The sequence below is a fragment of the Vulpes vulpes genome, chromosome 11 (genome assembly GCF_048418805.1).
Source record: "Vulpes vulpes isolate BD-2025 chromosome 11, VulVul3, whole genome shotgun sequence".
In the NCBI taxonomy this organism is placed as follows: domain Eukaryota; kingdom Metazoa; phylum Chordata; class Mammalia; order Carnivora; family Canidae; genus Vulpes; species Vulpes vulpes.
Window position 1 is genome coordinate 96,441,292 of NC_132790.1, and position 24,823 is coordinate 96,466,114.

Consider the following 24,823-nt stretch of genomic DNA (forward strand, 5'->3'; position numbering starts at 1 on the left):
AAGAATGGAAGGAGGACTTAGTCTTTCAAAGTGCCTTTTCATTTTAGCTGATCTAAAACACAGTTTATTTTAACCTAGCTGGCGGCGCACAATGGATAGTAGGCTATGCCGGTGACCAAATGAGGTGTATATTAATTAACGTCATAGTGTGCGAAATTGGAAACTTGATGGAGAAATGGGAATTTCAGTAGAAGCCCTCCAATAATTATTTTAAGCAGTTTGCTACCAATCCGTCTACCAAGCCTGACTCACCTACTAGGAATGTAGGAGTACCCAAATTCTATTGGTGTTCTACATGATGGTAGTCACACAAATAAGGGCATAAGTTATTCTTGTGCTCTTATTTCTGTGCACTTCAGCTTTAAGAATTGTGCAGATAGTTTACAAGAGTCTAATAAAATACTGCACTGTGTTATGCATGTGTCGGCTTTGTTGTCTCTTTGACCATATTTGTCAACCAACTGGCAAACATGCTTTCAGTTCTCCTGTTTTAATGCTTGCCTCGCTCCTCATACAGTGTGAGGGACGAGTGAGGCACCTAGTACTCAAGCAGCTGACGGCTTTGCAAAGAATGAAGGCTTAAGGGTATCTTGTAGAAGAAAATCTTCTAAGATTAAAAATGTTCCCTGGGTGCTTTTTTTGTAATCTATTGCACTCTGTCCATTAACTTAAGGTGATATTTTCAAACTAATGAGAACAGTGTTAAAGGAAAGACTATTTTGCTAATAGTTTTTCATTTTCTTAAGTAGGCTCCACACCCAATGTGGAGTCCAACATGGGGGCTTTAACTCAGAACCCTGAGATCAAGACCTGAGCTGAGATCGAGAGTCAGATGCTTAACTGATTAAGCCACCCAGGAACTCCAATTTTTCTAAAATAAAGAATATTAAATGGATTTTCGGCAAGCCACATATATTTGTTAACCAAACCTCCATCTTCTCGTCTCTACTCTTGCCCCTTGAGGATTTAGCAGCATAACGCTACAATAATGGCAAACGTAGTGTTTTACCCAAGATCCACTTTGCTTAAGAGTCACATTTTTTTCCTCTCTCTGAAATAGCCTAAGTTTAAAATCAGTTAACTGAATTCAGTCTTTGAAATACATCGCTCAAAAGATGGAGTTGAATCTTCTCCATCTTACCCCACACTACAAATTTCTTCTAATGTGCATAGACATTTGTAAATACGGTGAAGGGATGATGGGCAAAGGTCGAATGTGTTCACAGATGGAATGACAGAAGGCTCAGCAATTGATATGTATTCAGTTATATCAGAAATAAATGAACCCAAATGTTCAACCTTATAGCTACATAGTTTTTTTCTCTAAACTTTCTCTTCTTTCCAAAGTGGCTTCAAAGCAGCATTTCCTGGCAGATGGCTGCAGTGCACCGGCATTGCCCTGGCATTCTCTGCTCTGCAGTCTGCTCCTAGGACCCGAGTCACGAACCTGTCACTCAGCTCCACACCGCCTCTTGCCTGTCTCCCTCTTTGGCGTGCCTTAATGTTTTGCTCAGTTCCAAATTACGCCCAAGTTTCATACCGTTCTATTTCTCTTATTTTCCGTATTTGAGAGACTGAAGCGAGCATAATCAAAAGAAACATTTATTTACATTCTGTACACTTTGACTTCAACAGACAAGTAGGCCTAGGGGCCTTTAACTCCTACACATCTGTATAATCATAATATATGCGGACTTCTGATCTTCTGACACTTTGCAGTGACCTGATGCTTTCGCTCCTGGTTCTGATATTTGATTTCTTGAATAGCCTTCTTGAAAATGACCTACACATGAAAAAGTAAATTATTGGATCCAGGCACACATTGCACGCAGACAAGAAGAGTGTCATTTCTTTGCAGTAATACAGAATTTTGTGTGCAGATTCATCTAAGAGTCTGTCTAAGTGACTGAAAGTGAAAGGAATCCTGCACAAGTGATAGGGTAGAAAGCAGGTAAAGAACACTGCCACCACCACCCTGATGCTCTGGTTATGTTTCCGCTTTCGGCTGGACTGGCTTATGAATTGCCTGCTGGACTTATGGATGTACCTGGATATGGCTATGTAGCATCCGATCAGTATCACCAGCACAGCCACAAACAAGCAGCTATTGACATAAATGACTGCTTGATGCCATTTGACTCCCAAGGGACTTTTAAGTTTCATGCAGTCATGAATATTTTCCTTGGTGAGTTGGCCATTTGTTAGAATGATGTTTGGCAAGGAAAGAACGGCCATGATCACCCAAACACAAATAGATAAGACCTTTGTGAAAGTTACGCTGTACATGCGAGAGTCCCCAAATGGCTTTACCACCTTTAGATAGCGGTCAATGCTTATTAGCCCAAGAAACACGATGGAAGTATACATGTTTGCATAAAATAGAACTGAAGTGTATCTGCAGAGGATAAACTTGAAGTACCAAGGTCCGAATCCTGCATCATGCACTATTCGAAATGGAAATGTCAGCGTCATTATGAGGTCAGCAACCACTATGTTTTTGAGATAAAATATGAAGCTGGTTTTATTCCTAATGTGGAAGAAGATCCACACTGCTAGACCATTCAGCAAGATGCTTGCCACAAATATAATGAGATAAAGCACAGGCAAGACGATAGTGTCAAATTCGTTGTTAACAGTGGTGTTCTTTCCGGGTCCATCGCTCATGTTACTTGGAGCGTGACTCCCTTGGCTGTGCAGCTCATTATCTGTAGGAGAAGTGGGGAGACATCATGTCAGAGCTTCACATGTGTGTCCCACAGACCACTAGTCTCCCTTATAGGCGACTGCTATTTTGGGCAGGTTTAAAAAACGCCTTTAGCAATTTAAACAGTTACTTTATTGCATCTTTAGTGTTTTGAGTGACCGAAGTATTGGTGGCCTCTCTCCCAAGTCCTTATCCTCTTCCCCCAGACACATCGCACTTGAGATGCTTTGAGTAAAATGTGGTATTTCTGGTTCTTTATGTCAGTCTTTTGAAAATGCAAATAAATATACCATTATGACAATTATCCTGGAGGGCAACTTGTCAAAAACTGTTCTAGGCTGATGCCTGTTTTTATTATCAAGGCTACATTATACCACTCGCACTTAGATAAACATTTTTAAACCTCTAACTTTTGTTTTGGGATTTTTAGTTCTCATTGCTATATATCCCATACCACTCCATCACAATCAGTAACATGTTGTGTGAGCATCATGGGTATTGTGGATCTCCTACTGAGGGGAGCAAAATCGTAGCAGGGCTCAGGGCTCTGAGTCCACCACCGTTTCCTTGCTGATGGACACTTCCCACAGGCTGCTCCAGGCCGGTAACCGAGCACAGGAAGGAGAACTAAGACAAGACTTTTCTGGGACAGAAGACTTTCCTCTGACAAATGACTTTGGCTGGAAGATTCCTCTGAAAACTTCTTTCATACCCCACTGTAGAGAGAATCTTCCTACTTAGCCTCCCTGCTCCGGCATCAGACTTGCATTTCAGCCTGTCTTTCCTTGCAAACATTTTCCCCTCCCCGTTGTTATATGTTGTCATCTGCCCCCGCCCCTTTAAAGCAGGACTAATGCAATTTTCAAAATGGACTTTTTTGTATGTAAGTTTACAAGGAAGGTCGTTACTGAAATTTTACTTCTCACTAATGAATAATGTTTACTATAATGACAATAATATTTTGGAACGATATTGTTTTAGAGCTAACAACATTAATTTTGCCCTCATTTCTCTATATAACAGGCAGTGTAGTATATGTATTAGTTCGCTTCTTTGAAGAAATGAAAACAGGGAACGATAGTTTGATTATTGTAATCCAAAAACAGGTTCTTAAATTGCTGCCTGAAATTTAAGTGTAGGCTCTTCCTAAGTAACCTTGTCCTCTTTCTAATTCTTGCCCTTTATTCCATGCGACAAGTGTTTTTAAAAACTGGTTTTCCTGGCTGAAATATCCTTACACAGACTAGTAATTTATACCTGGACTAGCCTATTACGATGATACCCATAGCATTATTATGCTTTATAAGTTTAAAATGCCTGATTCAGCTACCATCTGTATTACTGTTGCCAGTTTCAAATATTGTCTTGAACAGTATCATTCAAGCCTATTTCGACTTAATGGAGTGTTGCATTCTTGGCTGCTTCTGCACCACAAGATCCCCATCGGCATCCATGTTATTAGAAGCTTTCTAAGATGTGCAGTTTTACCTGAGTGAAGATAGTGCTTGAATTAGTTTTCTCAATTAAACTATTAGCAGACGTTTGATCTAACCCAGAATGGAACCCTGTGGGAAATGGAGAGAGGACAACCAGGTTTTAATCAGGGTAAGTGGCCCAGCCAACGGGCACAGACTGAAAATGGGCAGCCACATCATATCCCGCTACAGTGGCTGTGCTTTGCAACAATTATGAATGGTTTTCAAAGCCATTATAATTAAAAAAAGAATGGTTCACAAACTGCTGCATGCTCGGCCTGGAGTATTTCAACCCTTGGTGTTGACTGCTGCGGATGTCCACTGTGGAATGGAAAGACCCATACCTCCCAGGGTTGGTTAGGGATTGTGTGTCTGCCCAGTATGTCATTATATTTCAAAGTTTTAATTGTATGAAGAGGCACTCGTATTAAATGGTGATTTACTGATCAATTATGGTTGTTATTAAAGATTGGAGTCTTAAATCAGAATGTCAAAAATAGTACTTAACGAATATGGTCTCGTAAATGGCAAATATCAAGCACGAGTGGCCTTATTCCACAGTGGTTACTGTGGCTTTGGGAGTCTTGTGTTGAGCTTTGTTGATTCTATCACCTCATGGTATTTGCTTCCTTAGTTTATGTATAGGATTAACATTTTGGAATACAGGACTTTTTAATTCAGTAGGATAGGCCTGGGCTTGGTTATTTCTTCATTCACAAATTCCACATTTATAATGCAGCTTAAGCAAATTAGTGGTTAAACTTGTTATGATTTATTTTATGAAATAATATGGTAATAGAGAGGAACAAAATGGTTCGTAAGCAGGATGAACCATCTGTGGATTGCTCTGGAAGGCTCAAAACTTCATATAGAGAGTTTTGTCTAAATTGATCTTTTTTTTAAAGAATTAAGTCTATGTTATACTCTTCTTTGCTAGCCATTCCCATTATTTCTTTTCTGCGTCCTTGCCCCAAAATTTTTCCAAAGCTAGTGGGTGTGCTAGAAGCATTTCTGTGCACAGTGTTCCTGCTCAGGAACAATGGCCATCAAAAATAGGTGGCTGTCTTCACCCAGACCATTTTATCATGTTGTTCTTCAGTCAGTAAAAAACTTGGCAAAGTTAGGGGAGCATTTTTAATGACAGGTAGCTTGGTGATTCAATTAAGAAAAATTAGAAGGTGTTTTTACAATGTAAAGGCTATTTTCTCACACACTCCTTGTTTATTAGGACGTTATTACCTGTATTATTTAGCTCAGAGCTTGATACAGAGTGATAATTGAGGGTGCAGATTTCTCTCCTCTCCCGACTCCTTTTAAATTAGATCAACAAAGGCGATGACAAAAGAACTCTAGTTCCATAGCAAATTAACATTCGGTGCCAGTGTGTATGTGCGAGGGGTATTGTAGTGCAGGTGTTGAGGGCTAGGATGTGGCTGTCTGGGCTGGTGTGTCGGAGAAATGCATGGGGTTTGTAGCCATACGGAGCGTTAACCACATGTGAGTCCTGAATCGGCTAGTGCAGATAAAGGGCATTCTTGTCATTGCAGAAAGTTCTACTTGACAGAGCTGGTTTAGTCACTTCATAACTTTGTTAAGGGGAATAAACAGTAGCTGTTTTGCCAGATGTCCCAAGAGATAAATTCCCTGAATACATGATTTCGAGGACAGTCTTAGTAGGATGTTCACTCTGTACCTTAAAGTTGTTAATTACAATTTGTCTCATTAGTTGCAGTCACATTAAGAATGATGGAGTTGGTGAAGAACCTTGGTCTTTTTGCTTTTGGTATAGCTGCATTATTGCTCTTTGGGACGTGTCACTCTCTGGCACAAAATGTGGAAGTATCAATAGGTCACTGCTCTACTTGCCTGGTGGAATGAAACTCACAAGTCGTGCCAATTAGAGGGAGTCCCTACCATGGTACAGCTGCTCTTGGATGGTCATTGTCAAAATAGTTACCCAGGAAAGGAGGTAGATGTGGTCTTTGGATTCCTGGGAAAGCTCAGTGAACGTTATTTTTTATATTTTATTTTATTTTATTTTTTTAATTTTAATTTTTATTATTTTTTTGAACCTTAGTTTTTAAACTATTACATCTGGAAAGTAATAAGTACTTTAGTTTGGTTATAAAAATCTTCCCCAAATGTGAATTCAATCTTTATTGTCCTTTTGAGATGATCCGTACAGGAAACAAAGCTTAGAATTAAGTAATAGCAAGTTAAATTTCTCTCAGTGATGCTCTCTGTTTGCTGTTTTATTTTTAATGAGAGGCTAAATGCTGATTTATTATTTATTTATTTTTTTAAAATTCTGATTTATTTTGTTAATTGGTTCAGTGACCAATAAAATTCCCAAATTGTCACACAGTATAAAAACAATTATTGATCAGGGAAGATTTCCTGTGCGTTTTTTCTGATGGCTGGCTTACCTGGTAATTTTTCAAGTGTCAAGTTGAGCCCCATTCTTTAGGTGTGATGGATTGTAAGCAAAAATACGTGTCAGGAAACACTTGGGGATGGCTGCGGGAATGGTTTGGCATAGGTTATTCCTGGCTTGAGTCCTGGGCAAAAAAAGAATGGGGATAAGTTAGGAAGGAATATGAACACAATAATTTTGATTTTTTTCTTTCTTTCCTTTTTTTTTTTTTTAAAGATTGATTTACCTTAGAGCACAAGTGGGGAGAGGGGCAGAGGGAGAGGAAGAGAGAGAATCACATGCAGACTCCCCACTGAGCATGGAGCTTGATGTGGGGCTCGATTTCATGACCCTGAGGTCCTGACCCAAGTTGAAACCAGGAGAAGACACCTAACTGAGCCACCCGGTCACACCCATCATTTTTAAAAAATATACATATATAAATATCCTTTTGAGGTTCAGAAAAGGCATACTACTCTTCGGACATGAACAGCTGTGCCACACGAGAGTTGCCTACTCTTATGTCCTCCTCCAGCCTGTGACAGAGCAAGGACCACTCTGTGTATGCTGCCTATCTAACACCAGTGTGTGGCCATGGAAAGTAACTAATATCACTATGACTCAGTGTCCTCATCTCTGAAATGAGAATGCTAATAATTATATCACAGGATTATCGTAAGGATTATGTGAAAGAATCCAAAAGACAGTTATCAGAGCCTGGGTCTTGGAATGCACGCAGGAGGTGTTAGCTTACATCTTCCCATCCCTGCTTCTACTGGATTCTTTCCCCTACCCCAACTTGAGCATATAACAAATGCATCTATGATGGGACTTATATGCAGTTTGTGATTGTTTAAAAAAAAAAAATCTGTTTTCTTTTTTCCTTAAAGATCTAGCACTGATATATGTAAGAGTGTTATATATGCTCACGTTGTATATGCTTTCGGTATCCTATACTTATAATTTCTGGAGTTCTAATTCTGGGTTTACACTAACCAGCTGTGTGACCTCTATCAAGTCACCTGATGTTTCTGGAATTGCTCTGAAAACCCTACAAAATCTCTGTCTGGACTCTAATTTACATGAGTAGTATCTGTGTTTTCCTCAAGATTTCCCTTTAGAATTTAATATCATTTGAATGTTTGTCTTATAAGCCCCTGTGTTTCTCTGTGATCACTGCATTCCATCCAATCTCAAGGCATGATTAGGAATGAATAATTTAATTGGCTTTGAGTGACGGGGGTGTGATCTTGGCTACATTCCTGAACTTTTCCCAAGCTTTCAGAATTCCACACATTTTTACAAAGATTAACTGAGATCATATGTGCATGTAACACTGAATGCTATAAAATATATCTCCCCCTTTCTCTTTCAAGCAGCCCTCTCTATTCTTTGTTTCTGGGTTCTCCAAGGTATTGATTAAAAAAAAAAAATCTTGAGAACTGTGGGCAAGTGTGATGCTACAGTCAAATGGATTTATGGAATGAATGGTTTGCAACAGGGGAAGTCACACTTGCTCCTGAAACCATGTGAGACTCTAATGTCTCTTTACTGATTGTTGCTTATATACCATACAGCTGCAAAGAGACCCCAAGTAACCTCCTCCCCTTTAAGTACAAAGCATATTTCTGGCTGATGTAAGCAGTTACATTGGCTGAGTCAGCAGGGAAAGAGCACTTTGCAGACAGAAGTCTATTGAAGAATTTCTCAGCAATAGAGAGGCACTTGTTTCCTTATCTGTTGTTTTGCCCTTGTTTTCTGTTCCCTGGTATCGCATGATGCGTAGGTGCTAGATTTGGTAGTAGGTGGAAAAAATGGTTTGCAAATTTTTAGTGATTCCCCTCCTGGCCCAAATCATCTCTTTTAAAATTTAGATACCTTATCCATGCCTTATGTCGAACCGCTACAGTATGTAGTACGTAGTGGGCACTAAAAAGGTAATTTTTTGGTTAATAGAGCACAGACGATGATGAGGGCTCTTAAGAGTCTTTTCCTTATTGGGTGCCAGTGTCAAGGGATTTTTAAAGTAAGGCAAGGAAGTGAAACTCTACTTTGTTTTTACTTACTAAGTTTACTGGGAAAAATGACTGAAACAGTTTTCTTTTTTTTTTTTTTTAAAGGCCAGGTAGGATCCCTGGTTTTTTTTTTTGTTTTTGTTTTTGTTTTTGTTTTTGTTTTTGTTTTTGTTTTTTTTTAATTTATGATAGTCATACAGAGAGAGAGAGAGGCAGAGACACAGTCAGAGGGAGAAGCAGGCTCCATACACCGGGAGCCTGACGTGGGATTCGATCCCGGGTCTCCAGGATCGCGCCCTGGGCCAAAGGCAGGCGCCAAACCGCTGCACCACCCAGGGATCCCTGAAACAGTTTTCTAATCTTCATAATAATGATCCTTGGATTCAGTAAAATTTTTATTCTCAAATCCAGCTTCTCATGGAAACATTTCATGGAGTTTAACTGATAAATATATCCTGATTTTTACAAATCTCTCTTCCCAGGTTGTATGGTTTTCTTCCTCTTGACATATACCTTACTCAGTAACAAGAATTCCCATATGGCTTATCCCCCACTGGAAGAGGAACAGTGTCTAGAAGTGGGTCAGCCACAGGCAGCAACAAGAGAGACAGCAGACAGCCATTAAGATGGACCCAAAAAAGAGACTTGGGGAAAAATATTTAAATATCACATTTCTGATAAGGATTTGTATTCAGAATATACAAAGAATGTTAACAACTTCCTATTAAGAAAACAACCCAATTAGAAAATAAATGATCTAACGATTTCTATGGACATTTCACCAAGGGTACTTGAAAAGATGTTCAACATCATTAGTCATTAGAGATATTTAAATAAAAACCCACCATGACATGCTGTTTCATACTTACCAGAATGACTATCGACAGAAAAGAGAATATCAGGTGTTGCTGGGAAAACAAAGTACTATACATTGCTAGTGGGAATTTAAAATGATATGGCCACTTTGAAAACAGTAGTTTCTTATCAAGTTAAAACTAGACTTGTTATGACCCAGCAATTCCACTCCTACGTATCTACCCAAGAGAAATAAAATGTATATGGTGGAGTGTGCTATATGTTGATGTTCCTCATCCTCAAAATCTCTAACTGTTTTCCCTTTTCTCCACAGAAACCAATTTTTCTTTTGTCTTTATTTATGAATATTTCCTTCATCTCGTGGTCAAAGGAGTTTAAAACCTCAAAACTCTATAGGGTAGCTCTTTTTTTTTTTTTTTTTTTTTTTTTGGTCCTCACCTACTCAGTCCCTTACCTGGTCTTCCTCTTGTTTTCTTTTGCTACTCTCAAAGACCTCTTCCAGAACAAGGCCCTCATAGTCTCATGTGTGGGCCACTGTATTGACCTCCTCTCTGGTCTCTCTGCTTCATTCCTCTCAAATTTCTCCTGCTGCTTGTTGCTGGATTCTTCTTTTTAATAATTCAAGTAGTGATGCTTTTCTTTTTCTTTTTTTTTAAAGATCTTATTTATTTAAGAGAACATGAGCAGAGGGAGGTGGAAAGGGAGAGGGACAAGCCGACTCCCTGCCGAGCATGGAGCCAGACATGGGGCTCAATCCCAGGACCTGATCATGACCTGAGCTGAAGTCAACCCACTGAGCCACACCTAGGCAGCCCAGTCATGCTTTTCTTTTGCTTTCTAAACTTTACGATATAGTAGGGAAATTCTTGAATTACAGTTACTAATCAAATAGTAGTTATTTTTGTCGTTTTGAAGACCATGGAGTATGGAAGCCAAAAGATGTTGGGTTCTGATAATTAGGAGTTGGCAGTAGACTTTGGGATAAATTGCCCAAAATCTTTTGAATCATGTGTGCTCTAATATTAATTATTATTATAATAGTAAATAACAATATCTGCTCTATAGCATCATTATGTGGTTAAATTAGAATATTGATACATAAATAAGTGCTTTATATAAATGTTTTTTGCTTGTATTATTTCCATTCTTTCCTAGATGAAATTTAAAGATTATTTTCATTTGATTGGGAACTCCTTACATTACTCAGCTTGCTGCCTCTTATGGCATGTTTAGCCCTTTGCTCTTCTTCATACTCATTCCTACTCTTGAGTAACCCCCTTTCTCCCCCTTTTCCCCTACCTTGGAAATAAATCTCTACCTCTCCTTCTTCAGTGTCAACCCTAATATGACTTCTTCTTTAAGGTCATTTCCTCACAGCCTATTCATGTTCCAGCCTCTGGTATTATAAAAATGAAGAGGGAAGACACTAAGTGTCTGTCCTCAAGGGTTTTATAGTCTAGTTGAGGATCTAGAAGTAAAGAGACCACCAAGTACAGAAGGAGAGGTTTGGGATACTATGGAAATAGGTGTACCTTGATGAGGGGAAGTGGGAATCAGGGAGGTTCTGTGGCTGTGGTGATACTGGCATTGTGGCAGGTTTGCTGAAGGTCTGGTGGGAAAGGAGCATGTAGAAATGCTGAGTGTGTCCAAAGAAGGTTCAGTAATCTGAGGATGATGTTAGCACTGAGTGATGGAGAGGTATGACATATCTGACGTATATTGAGGAATTAGGGGCTGACTGATGTTCCTGAAAAGGGAGGAGGAGTGTTGGCCTTCCAGGTATTTGAGATGTTAGGGCCAATGAAAGGAGGCTCATATAGAGGGATCAGTGGAGTTCTGGTTTGGGTTTGTTGATGTTAGGATGCTCACGTTTTATTCGTGTGATGTCTACTAGGTTGTTGAAGATACAAGGTTGGAGCTCAGTGCTTCTGACTGGTGATATAAAGTCAACAGAGGGGCAGCCCAGGTGGCTCAGCGGTTTAGTGCCGCCTTCAGCCCAGGGCGTGATCCTGGAGACCTGGGATCGAGTCCCACGTCGGGCTTCCTGCATGGAGCCTGTTTCTCCCTCTGCCTGTGTCTCTGCCTCTCTCTCTCTCTGTACTCTCATGAATAAATAAATAAAATCTTTAAAAAAAAAAAAAAGTCAACAGAGGATCATCTATGGAAAGAGCTATGGGAAAGGAATGAGATTGCCCAGGATGAACCTGTCCAGTACTGTGAGAATGGGACAGGGCTGATGTAGATCCTTTTAAGGAGCATCTTAGGTGAGGGCGGTGAGGGGTGCTGAAGGAGTGGCTAGAGAGTTAGGCCATTATTAGAAGAGAGTAGTGTCATGTGAACCACGAAGAGAGTTTAGTAAATGAGAAGCTGTGACTTGTTATATCTTGCAGGGAAATCAAATGATAAAGGACAGCAAAGTGCCATTGGATAGGATTCAGTTAACAAAGAGGTCACTGTTCATCTTTGCCAGGGCTGCACGTGTTGTACTGTGTGTGTACTTGCACTGGTGGGGGGCGAGCAGGGGGGTGGCATAGGGCAGAAGCAGAGGCCTATTTACAGAGGGTTGAGTAATGTTGGTGAGGTGAGGATGTAAGGAAAGGACTTCAGATAACACTTTCAAAGGAAGCATGCCTGTGGTGGGAAGGAGAGAAAAGGTGGAAGGTAGACAGACATAGGATTGATTGAAGACTTTAACTTCTCATTTAATGCCTTGCATTTAAAACATTTTCTTGCTTGGCTTTAAAAAACAAACGAAAAACCACACACAACCCCCACTCCCACAAAAAAAAAAAAAAAAAGAACAAAAGCACACACACACACACACAAACAGAACCCTTGTCCTTACTGCTAGCCAAGTATGGTGGCAGTGTGATAGAGTCTAGGTTTCAACCCCAGCTCTCTTACCTTCCAGCTTTCTGACCCTCCATTCCCTCGTGTATAAAATGAATATGATGATATGGCCATTATAGGATGACTGCAAGGTTGAAATGAGAATATTTGAGGAAGCTGGCATAGCTGTACAGGGTAGGGGCTATCTTGTTAGTTCCTGTTGTGTGTCATAGGGACACGATGGAATCTATTTGGTGGTTTATAGTTTGGACACAAGGTGAACCAAGTTCTTGCCGCCTTGTTTATGCTGATACTGTTAGGTGGTTTGTGGTCTCAGCCGCCCTGCGAGGAGCCAGTTGACTGATCTTTTGGCTCTAAGAGCTTGCCCTTTCTCTAAGCCTCATCTGACAACCCCTAAGCTGCAGGGCTCCCTGTGTGGTTGAGTCCAGAGCAGCTGTGCATTGTGCATGTCCCAGCGCCTGCAGGGTGTTGCAATGAGAGTTGCTTCAGCGGTAGTAATGGCTAGGTTCCAGGACCTTGTTCATGGGCGGGAATCCTGTTGTGCCACCCTGTGCTCCCCCAGCTGAGGGCTGATGAAATCACTCAAGAATGTGATGTCTGTGGTAGGCCCAAGCTTCACAGCCATTCCTGAGGTTAGATGGTATCGGTGCTTAGAGACCTGTTTTTTGTGTTTCTTTTTTTTCCAGCCTCCCATTGATATCCTCCTTTGACTATTTTGTTAATTATGTGGCTGTGTCGTTGGCTGTAAGCTGTCTTTAAATGCAGGTGGTGGAAAAAGGACTAAGGTGTTCTCAGCGTCTCCTTTATCTTAGACCTCAGACTAGTTGCTTAGTGTCTCATACAATCCTCAGCGCAGTTCTGTGACCTACGTGGTTTATTCCCTTTTCTTCCCCGAGGTGGGAAGATCCGAGGTGCAGACAGCTAATTAAGTTGCCCTGACTCACAATGCGAGTAATGGGTAGAGTCAGCATTCGTCTCCGATCTGATCGAAACCGAAGCTGCAGTTCTAATACACTGCCCTGGGATAACAATGGAGAACGATTCTGGAGCTTAATTTTGGAGGGTAGAAAGTAGGAGAAGAGGGTACAGGACGGAGGTGGGGTTTGTTTTCCCTTGTCTAGCTGGTGAAGGAACTGCTAATCTTTCACTGGAGATCTAGTTCTGCTTGGCCTGAAACAGTGTTAAAAACATCAGGAAATTTCATATAAGAACCCAGATTTGGATCCTCTGCTAAAAAATGAGATATGCAAACACCAACCATGAATAATCCAGCAGTATTAGCTGCCTCTTCCAGATGAGAAGTCTGCTCTCCGGCTTACGGGCTCACAGCATTTTCTCTTGACGTGCCTGGGCCGCCTCACTTGGGAGCATTACCAGTCTGATCCTACAGATACTTCATTTTGTAACTTTGGTCTGTTTATCATTTCATCTTCCGTGGCTACATTCGAACTACGTGGATCATCAAATGTTCTGTTTAGAACATAAATATATTTTTCTTCTTCCTCTGCCTCCTCCCTCCTGAGCCCTGATTTTTCTTGCTTTAGGGACCACAGCTTAGCATTCTTTCCAAGTGATTTTCCTGGTGCCTATTAGCAACCCAGAAAAATAGTGGCCAGGGACCTTATTTAGTTCTCACTGCAGAATTATTAATGGTCTAGGTGAGCTGTTTTTCTCTGTGGTCACCCCTGTGCTGGGGTCTTTAAGTAAACCACCCTACTGCTTATTGTTCAACAGCTTTTATGGGTGAGAGGACTGAGATTCTGGGTCCAAAGGAAGGAAAAATTATAAAAGCTGGAGGAGAAGCATGAAGTCCGGTGTGTTGGATGTCTAGCCGTCTGCTGTTTCCCTGGAAAGGGGGATGGGAGGACCAGGGGAAGGATCAGCATCCAGCACTGCTGAACTGCTACCCTGGGCACATAGCCTTGTCCTTAAAATTCACTGTGAGACATCAGCATGGTTGGCAAGCCCCTTGTGCCTAGCTGGGGAAGCCCGCCTTAGCAGCTCTGCCCACTCGGACACAGCGATGCCTTCATTCTTTCTGGCTGCACAGGGCCCCCTTATTGCCTCTCTGATCAAGATCTGAAAGATTAGTGTCCATTAATGCTTGCTCTCTGGTTCTCCCTGGTTTCAGCTGTCCATCATTTGGTGGAGTGATTACTTGGTGGAGTGATAATTTGGTGGCAGTGGTTGTCGTCTCTTATTTGTCTTCCACTTCCCAGAATGATCTTTAAAGGCTCATATCTGAACTTGTAAGAATTTCAGACCTGAGGGGTTTTGTGAAGTGCTTTTCTATAAGAAAAGCTATACTAAAAGAGTAGCTCATATGGGAATACTGCAGCAGTATCCTTAAAATTCAGTGGTAAAGATATAATGCTCACAAAAAACATCTAATATGAAGTTTCTGCTGAAAGGGACAGCCTCTCTCGCATTTGGAATTGCCTGTAACCCAAGAGTCTCTCCCAATTTAAACTTGATGGGGAGGGAGGGAGGGAGGAAGGGAGAGTTTTCCAACACTGTTAGCAGCTTTGCTGGAGGCCTTGGGAAAGAAACAGGCTATCTCACTGAATACAATCCACTTGTTTTTGTAATAAAATTAGGTCACTGTCATCATAGGGCACTTCATTAATGCATAGAGTCACATCCCAAAGCTGTTAGAATGTAAAGTACACAGTCCTTCATTCAGGTTGTTCAGGTACTACTCTAAAGATTTCAAAGTTGCACTTGATACGTATAGCCTACAATTATGTATATTTGGGTTCACATTGAGATTTAGCATATTTTTTTTTCAGGTGACCTGTGACTACTTGTTTTATAAATATTTATTTTAGGAGTGATGTAAAGTGGGTTGTAAACTCCAGGACGACAAGGCTTGTGTCTAATGCTTCTATATAACTTTAACCCCAAACCCAGTTATTCCCTTTGTACTGGAGAGGAACCTTATTAGATTCAGCAACTTGCCCAGCATCACCCACAGTGAGAGGCAAAAGCCAAGAAATGAGTTTCATTTTTTGTGACCCCAGAGCCTCTTTGCTTATGCTGGTTGGCTTGATGAGTGGGAGCTCAGAAGTAGCCTGATAATGTCTTAGACCTCAGTTCAGTGGGTAGGTATTAAGTTTTAGGGATCCGTGGATGGCTCAGCTGTTTGGCACCTGCCTTTGGCCCATGGTGTGATCCTGGAGTCCCAGGATCAATTCCCACATCGGACTCCCTGCATGGAGCCTGCTTCTCCCTCGGCCTGTGTCTCTGCCTCTCTCTCTCTCTGTGTGTGTGTGTGTCTTATGAATGAATAAATAAAATCTTTTTTTAAAAAAAAAAAAAAAAAGGTATTAAGTTTTAGACTCAGTATTTAAGTCTGTGGCCCTGGACAAAACACTTTACATCTCAGAGCTTGAACTTGTACATCTCTGAAATGAAGAAGGTAAGAAATGCCTGGCCTGGCTCCCAAAGGTGCTTTGAGAAGTCATGAGATCATATATACAAAGTCAATTTTATATTTGTAAGTACTGTAATACTATAGGGGTGAACCATCGGGAAATATCTTTATTTTCTGCTCAATAATACAATTTTTATTATCATCTGGTTAAATTTTACGGTTCACTGAGTCGAAGTGTATATTTTTATTTTCTGTTTAGGCCAAGTCTAATTTATGTAGAGCAGAATTCTGCATTATTGGTATAGAGGAGGCTGGCTAGAACGGTTAAGGGCTATAGTTTTAAAAACCAGAGTAGTGGTTTTAAATGGATATGCGGAGCCAAATATATTTCAAGTAACTTTTGGTTTCTTAAAAAAAAAAAAAAAAAAAAAACAAGACGTTGTCAGAAATATAGGATCCGAGGTGACGTGTTTAGATCCTGAAGGATGCTTTTCACAAGCTTAGGCAGATACTATTTCTTGTTTTAGAAGGGCCATTCCATGGCTTATGCATTGTACTTAAGAGTTAACATTGTTCTTCCTGGTGGTGGTGATGATGGTCTTCACCGTTCAATAGGATCATCCTTATGGTTTTCTAGCTGTGGATGAGGGGTGGTAGGTATTCTCAATAGAATACCTATCAGTAGAGTGGATGTCAGGTTAGCTACCCTCATTCTTCAGATCACTGTTTAATCAAACTGTAATATTGTTTAAATTAATTGAATAAGACTGATTCCTAAGAGACAAGTCCTCCTTCAGTTTCCTCCCTTACCTTCATTTATAATAATTCTGTAATGAGGTCTTCAACACTAGTGGATATCTCACATTTTTAACAGCGTCAAACCCTTACTGTTTATTTTATCCTCCTATAACAGCAAGAAATAAATTCCCCATCCCCCATACGTATGTAATAAAAGGATTTGGCATCACATAAATGTATGTGTGAACATGTATGTATGTGTGAACACACACGCACACATGCATACGTACCCAAGTGACATTTTCTTTAAAGTGATCCCTACCATCGTCTTCACTGGTAGTAAACCTTATTTTTAAAACAGTGATTCTCAAAAACAAACAAACAAACAAACAAAAAAACCAAAAACCAAAAAACCAGGAAAAAAAAACCAGTGATTCTCAAACTAGTGGGACCATTTAGATCAAAATAATTCTGGGTTGACGTATAATGACAATAAGTTGCTCAGCTAGGAGAAATAAGTAATCTGTTTGTGTCATTGTAATATTTCTCAGGTGTGTTTTGTTTTTCCCTTGCCTGTCACATTTCCTTCCATTACAGCCCTCACTAGCCTCCTGTCTTGTACACAGCACATCTCAAGCCCCCCCCCCGCTCTCTCGGGACCCTGGTGACCTGATCTTGTCTATTTGTCCACTTTGCAGCTCCCACACTCCTGTACCAGAGCCTCCGTCTGTCTCTCCCTTGTCCACTGGGCAAGCTTTCAAGTCTAAGTCACACGCCACGTCTTCTCAGAGCCTTCCATGTTTCCCCTGTACTGTAGCTGTGCTCCTCAGTCCCTGGTATCTGCCTGACCCTTCATATCTCCAGCTTGTTTGCCCAACTGTCCCTCAATCCTTCTATCTCCAGAGTCTGGCAGAGAACTTGAAGACAACAGTGTGAGGCTCAAGAAATACGTGCTTTAAATGTTAGGCTCTTGTGGAATGTGGCCCCCTGTGACCTAATCGTATCTTACTGGAAATCTGCCACTTTTTATCTTCATGAGCATCTTCTTTTGCCGTCTGAAGTAGAGGAGTACGGCCTACGGAAGAGAATAGGAACTAGCAGCTGATCTCGTGTAAGACATGGCCAAACACCAGGAGGATGACCCATCAAACACCAGTCCTCTGGTGTTTCTGAACAACTCACTCTGGAGTAAGGGGACTCTAGTGGAGGGTTTCAGATTCAAAGGTAGCCCCATAGGTAATGTCACTGAGGAAAGTGAGCCAGGTAGAAGAAGAACCCATCAACAGTAGAGTATGCTAACAAAATACAGCTAACAGCCAAAGCATCGAGGGAGGTAACCAGCAAGGCTGGGGACTGCATGATCTGGAGGTGTCGCCCCACTGAGAGTCCCTGGATTGTTGCCACACAGGTGTGTGGGTCAGTTGCTACTCGACTATCTGGTGTAGAAGAGAAATGGATTTTTACATAAAATTACATAAATTTTAAATTACGGATTAATTTTGTTAACACATTGGGCAGACCAAATACAGTTTGCTTGTGGGTTACGGTTTGTGATATCAGCCTTCATGGTGGGGCTGAGCCAGGCCTCACCTTGGAGTTTTTGTCCGTTTCTGAGTGGAAACAAGAGCCTTGTTACCAGATTCCTGCTCCAAACCTCTCCCTCATTTTTACTAATTTCCCCTCAGTATTTTCCTTTTTAACTGAGATTGATGAGTTTGTAAGACAAGCTTTGAGAGTTTATTGGTTTTCAGAAATGAATGGCAGTGTATTTAATTTGGGGTAAATACTCTTTCAAAATGCTCTAAAGTTAAAAAAAAATGGTCTAAAGTTTCTTCTTATTGTTGACGTACTAGGTTGAACCACATGATTCTTATAGTCAAAGTGGCATTTGCATATAGTTCAACCTACTGTGCTTACCACTTGAGAAATTTCGATAGTTGGAATATATTATTTACTGCAGCATGAAATTAGGATGTTTTTGGCAAAAGGGAATATTGGTGTTGAATAAATACAATGGAAATATCTGTTAGACAGTGATAATATCCTGTTACATGAATATAGCAGTTGACCGTATTGCTGGCATCCATTGTTCTTTCATTGATTCATTTTGCTTCCTATGGTGTGGGCGCTACATAAATGCAAGACTTTATCTTGTTTAAAGTTTTTGTCGTGTAGACCTTTAAAATGTTCGGTTGAAACAACCAAAAAATAATCGTAACTGTGATTATTTAAGTATCGTGTGTTAATGTCTGAGTAGCCGCGCTGTACCTAGTCGTGATATGAAGGACTGTCTTTCTTTGCAAAGGTATCCAGTAAACAATTAATTTTGGAGTCTTTCCCACTCCTCTTTTAGCCAATTTGTCAAAATTGGCTTGAGATGCCCATTGATGATTTGTTTTCAGTTTCATTTGTAGCCTTTGAGTCTGGTAGGTAGGAGGAGGAAGAGGTTTGGGCAGAGAGGTCATCCATCCCAGAAAGATTGTGGCCGATCCCATGGTGCCTACAGTCTAGAGGCAACTCGTGTCCATGCCTTACTTTCTCGCATCCCTTCCGTGAGCTCTCTGCCCAGAGCCACACAGCTGGGTGCTGACAGCCCAAGGGTTTTTTCTCTTAACACTCTTCTTCCTTCAACTAGGTCAGAAGCATCTTTAGTGCAGGGATCATCCATTATTTTACTTGAGCTGCCCTCTATTATCCTGGCTTCTGCTTTTGAAGGAGCCAGAATCTCAATCTGTTCAGTACCCTTCAGACTAATGGACTTGAAAAGCAGAGTTTGACCCTATTCTTGTGCCTCTGGAGAGTTGCCCTGATGGCTGAAGGCCAGTAGTATCTCTGACCTGAGAGCACGCTCAGGCTCTTGGCCAGCCCTCCTCTGGCAGCAGCAGAGTCTGTGTTACTATCTTGTTCGGAACAACAGTATTAATAAGAGGAAGCATTTGGCAAATGCTGGTTAATACTATTGTGCCCACGGGACTGTTCTGAATTATTTAGATACAACTTAACTAAAGAGACATGGGACTCAAGCTGCAGATCTGCCGTTTACATGGGCCAGGTTATCTAACTCCTCCTATGCCTCAGTTTTCTTTCCTGCAAAACATTCATCCTTGGATTGAGTTGACGATTGAATGAGGTATTCCCACAGTATTATCTCATTTGATCCTTACAGATCGCTTTACTGGTGCTTGGCATACAGTAAGCACTCACTATTTAGATGCTACCTGAGTGTTCGTAAGAAGAATATCGCCCCTGCCCTTGTTCAAATAAACTGAGGCTTAGAGGGCTTTCTTCAGCAGGTAGGTGAGTGTGAGAGCTCAGGTTAACACACCTAGTGAGATCCGGGGCCTGGATTTGAACACAGGTCATTCTGAGTGTTGTGCCCTTCTTAACTGGTCTGCTGCTGCCACTTCCACATAAATTGGGGGTTCATGTGCTGGTACAAGGTTGTGTCTCCTTTGGGAAAACTATAAAGTAGAGGAGCTCCGTAGTAGCAGGCTAGGTACCCAAGACAGCCGTTTATCTCCTACAGTCAAGCAGGACAGGGACTAAACCACAAGTCTATATAATTTTGCTTACAAACTATGCACAAAAAAAAAGAAGTCAGTACGTTTACTCAGCACCAGTACTCAGCACACAGTACGTTTACTCAGCACCAGCAAAGTAGTGACTAATAGCACGGTTGACTGCAGATGGAACTGTCAGGGGCAGAGAGCTCTGTGTTTGTGCCTTTTAAACTTCACTTTGCTCAGCTGTAAAGTGGAGGTAATAGCAGTATACACTTTACAGATGTGTGAAGGTATTTTTTTTTTATGTGGATTAAACTATGCAGTGGTCTTGGGCATAAAGTAAGGTATCAGTGTATGTTATGATTGTTGTTTTAGTATTAAGATTGGAAGGGCAGTTCGTACCATATGAGTTTTACCTAATACATTAGAAAGAGTCATTTAAGGAGTTACCTTCTCTTTCCAGAATGATAGAAATTCTTATTAGAAATTGCCTTTTTAAAGAGTCAGTGATAGGAATGACTCATTGTGATGTCTTATGACAAGGGACACTTTATCAGCACTCTTCTTCAAATGCATTTAGTGTAAATTTTTTTTAACTTTGGTTAATAAGAATGTTAATAAAGGATGAAACGCGTGGATTACATACAGAGACGGAGAACAAACTCTCTTCTGCCCATTTTTGCCACATAAGGAGGAAGAGTATTTAGAAATTGTTGCCAGGTGAGGGGCGCCTGGATGGCTCATTTGGTTAAGTTTCTGACTCTTGACCTCAACTCAGGTCTTGATTTTCAGGGCTGGGAGTTTAGGCCCTGCACTGGGCTCCACACTGGGTGTGGAGCCTACTTAAAGAGAGAGAGAAAAAAAACAAATCTCCTGGTGAGAAAGGAGCTTGGCTTTGACTCTTGGCCTGAAGCAGAATGTTTCAGTCTTGTTTCTTATTCACCCTGATGTTTTATAAGTGGTTCATCTCAACCACTTTCTTTTCTTTTTTGAAAGTTTTATTTATTTTCATTAAATTTTTTTTTTTACTTAAATTCTAGTTAACATATAGTGCAGTATTGGTTTCAGGAGTAGAATTCAGTGATTTATCACTTATGTACAACCCCCAGTGCTCATCATAAGTGCCCTCCTTAATCCCCATCACCGGTCTAGCCCATCCCCCACCCACTTCCCACTGTCAACCCTCACCTCTGATTGTTCTCTGTTGTTAAAACTTTATTGTTATGCCACTGCCCCCCCCCCACCCCAGTCCAATCTCATCTACTTTTTAATCATAAGGTCTTGGTTGCCTCTGCTTTCCCCTCTCTGCTTTCAATGGTCTCACAGTACAAGAACTGCAGGTAGCTGTTGTATTTGTATTAATGCAACACTTTCTGCCAGAGAAAGTGGGAACAAAATGTGGTCATCTCCATCTTGGAGAGGGGGAACCTGGAACCTCAAGAGGCTGAGATTTGATTGGCATTATGTAGTTGGCTGGGACAGAAATGGAGAGGATGAGTCCTGCTGGCTCCACCCAGTCTCCTCCTTTGATCCAATCCTTGGTTCTCGATGACCAATCCTAGTACCTGGGCATATCACCTGGATTGTGGGAATCTAGAGGTGCAAGGGCCCTGTCCACCTACTCTGATCCCCTCATTTTACTGTGAGGGATGGCAGCGAACTCCTGGAGAAGTGAGAGGCTCGCCCAACTCTCTCTGATAACTTTGGGCGCAGTCTGCATTTTGCTGCGAGTCCTGGATCTTGGGCCCTAAATCAACCTACTGTCCCCTGCCTGTGCAGAGACTGTGGACTACTCCCAGGTGATTTTTAACCCAGTTTCACCTTACTTCTGTTTTGCCCTCACCAGGAGAGGCTTGGAGAGAGTTTTATGGGTTTTCCTCATTTTCCTATTTGGAGGCATACAAAGAACAAATGACCATTCTTGTCTACTTCTTTATGTGAAATTTCTGTGGCATTTTCGGAGTACAAGTCTAAGCATGAATATTCTTCTTGAAAGAAGTGAAACCCTAAGATGACATGGAAGGAAGAAAAGCAGGCAGACTCAGGAGAGGGCTTGCACACGGTAACCTAAGTAAAAACATCCATTCTCATTTAGTCTCCTTTCACCGACCCCGTCCCTGAGTGCAGTAATCCCTCTCAGCACACTGTCTCTGGGTAGGAAATTTCTCCTCAGCCTCTTCATGAAAGTTAACGATTTTCTGACTAATTACTCCCCCTCTCCCTCACCCTTGGCCTACATCCTTAAACACGGTATTCGGGAATCTATTGCTCCAGCCACTCTGCCTTCACCTACATATATCAAAACCATTTTCAAGTAGGTGTTAGAAATGATAGTCTTAGCAAAGAGCTTTGCTGAAAGACTAATAAGAGAATCTCCTTGATTCCTAATTTCAAGAAGGAAAGATTTTTGTTAACCTCAGAATGGCAGAGATGATCATGATACACGCTATGAACAGTGTCTGGCTCTCCCTGCCCCCTAGAGTTTTGGTAATATAGAGTCGATGTTTTTGCTGTTTATGTTGGTTGGTTAGCAAGTTGGAGCCTCTTACTAGAAATCTGAAAGAGAGCTGTTGTTGAAAGTGTTAATACACCTAACAGGAAAGCAGACTCCTCTCGAGAGTACGTTACGAGGTTGCGTGGTAGATAAATGTTGATCTAAATAAATCAAAAGTCACCCTACTTTAGGCTCACCTATCTTGTAACATCTTTATTATAAATTCGACAAGTTTAAATGTCCACACTTGCTTTATGTTGTCCTCAGTGAAGCAAAAACTTCCCTAGTTTGAATATGAACCAGAAGTACAGTGTTCGAGCCCTTTGTCAGGAGCCGGGCAGTTTTTTCAGTGCCTTTGGTGACATGTTTTAACATGATCTCTTAAGGAATTGGAATGAGGATGGCCCTGTTCTTTGTGGTACAGTGAGAAAGATTGAGATTTTTATATCAAATGAAGCAATTTGGACAGAAAGACATCCTTTTTCTCTTGATTTCTTTTCTTTTTTTTTCACTTATCATGAAATACATTTCAGGTCTTGGAAAATAATTACCAGAGGACTATGGATTTTACTCATCTAATACAGTAAATGTGATTTAAAAAAAAAAAGTCACTTAAATATAAGTGGTTCCCAAATCATCGTTTCCACTTTTGAAGTTACTATACACAATTTACATTTTCTGCCCGCCCGAGTTGGAAACAGTGAACCTCCATGAAGAACATATGGCCCCTGTTTTGGAATGTGGTGCCTCCCAGAGAGGACTTACATTATCTTACTCAGTTAGTATTCTAATTTCTACTTTTTCTTCAGAGCTCAGATTTAAGCAGAAGGATAATTACAGTCTCAATCAGTGCTGTGTTCTATCCACCACAGCTTTTAAGAAAATTAAAGAAAATTTTTTTGCTTTACCTTTCATTGCGGTGTCTGGGTGTCCATTCACCTGATACGGTGTCTTCAAGTTGAAACAGGCTTCTCAACTCTAATTAAGAATAAGCCTTGAAACTATGGTTGACAGAGAAGTGGGTTTTCTGGCACAGCATGAAAAATAAGCATTTTTCTCCCCTGTCAGAGAAGGTGGGTTCTCCCCAGGGCCCCTTGCGAGTGTCCTTTGAGGCACCCTTTCGGATTGTCCTGCTCCGTACAACTGGAGCAACTTGCTCTCTTGCTCATGTAAGTGACTCACATCTGAGAGTAGGTGAGATTTGTAGACTGGGGAAGAGCATTTCCTGAACTTGCAGGAATCAGACGGTGATTCACCTGAAGGGAACACAGAGGGCTGGAGCTCAGAATGCCAGAGGACTGTGGAAGGGAGGGGGAGATGAAGTTTCAATCAGTCCCGGTGTTTAGGTCATTTTTTTCTTTTTCTTTCTTTCTCCCCCCCCCCCCCACCCCTTTTTTGTGGAGGTGGATGAGCTTCCTATTGCTAATTAGAAAATACACATACTGCCTTCCTGCCAATTAAAGCTTGGGTTAAAAGAAATCAGATATTTTTTTTTTTTTTTTTTTAAGAAATCAGATATTTTAAGAAAGATAAATCCTTTAGGATACTATTCTGTTTAAAAACTAAAATTGAAATGTGCTTATACTACAAATTAATAACATTGGAAACCTGTTGTCTTATTCAAGGATGTGCGGAGATCTGTAGACCTATTTTTACATAGACACAAATGTCAGTATTCAATATATTTTAAATACATTTACTTTGGGGAGCTAATCCCTTGAATTCCATGTTTAAAGACAAAAAACTTTTATTCTTTAAAAAAAACTTCCCATAATAAGTTTACACGATCAGATCTTTTCTTTTTCATATTTGTAATTAATTTTAGATCTTGCAGATAAAAATCTCCAAATGTTTGCAAGATTTTGCAGTATTCCGGCAAATAAGTAAATAAATAAAATTTCACCAAATGGAATCAAAACCTGTTACTATCATGGCTGAAGATAAATGAAAATAATAAATGTAGAATCTTTTTTGAGGGATCCCTGGGTGGTGCAGCGGTTTGGCGCCTGCCTTTGGCCCAGGGCGCGATCCTGGAGACCCGGGATCGAATCCCACATCGGGCTCCCGGTGCATGGAGCCTGCTTCTCCCTCTGCCTGTGTCTCTGCCCCTCTCTCTCTCTCTCTCTCTCTGTGACTATCATAAATAAAAAAAAAAATTATAAAAAAAAAAAAAAAGAATCTTTTTTGAGGGGTACCTGGGTGGCTTGGTGGTTGAGCGTCTGCCTTTGGCTCAAGTCATGATCCCGGGGTCCTCTGCCTGTGTCATTGCCTCTCTCTGTGTGTCTCTCATGAATAAATAAATGAAATCTTTAAAAAATGAAAAACTTTTTTTGAAGTTATAAATCAATAATAGGAGTTACTTAGTGTTTACTTTGCCTTAAAGAAATTACACATACAGACGCACACACACATACACACACTAATTGGTTTTCTTTCTGTGTT

General features: G+C 40.8%; 2 protein-coding genes across 9 annotated transcripts in view; one reads left to right on the top strand and one right to left on the bottom strand.

The window, feature by feature from the left end:
* Positions 1–24,823, top strand: part of MED12L (mediator complex subunit 12L) — a 323,809-nt gene that overhangs the window by 185,371 nt on the left and 113,615 nt on the right. The gene's annotated exons all lie outside the window — the stretch shown is intronic.
* Positions 1,589–23,640, bottom strand: GPR87 (G protein-coupled receptor 87). Its single transcript, XM_026015746.2, has 3 exons — positions 23,290–23,640; positions 6,606–6,737; positions 1,589–2,705 (listed from the first exon to the last, which is right to left on the bottom strand). Exons 2-3 carry the CDS (start codon positions 6,637–6,639, stop codon positions 1,663–1,665), a joined length of 1,077 nt encoding a protein of 358 aa, XP_025871531.1. The 5' UTR covers positions 6,640–6,737; positions 23,290–23,640; the 3' UTR covers positions 1,589–1,662.

Excerpts from the sequence above, each read along its gene's own strand:
- GPR87 (XM_026015746.2), bottom strand. The coding sequence starts at position 6,639 with ATGGGGCTCAACTTGACACTTGAAAAATTACCAG. Across the intron at positions 2,706-6,605 it reads GACACTTGAAAAATTACCAG|ATAATGAGCTGCACAGCCAA; the intron begins GTAAGCCAGCCA and ends CTTCTCCTACAG.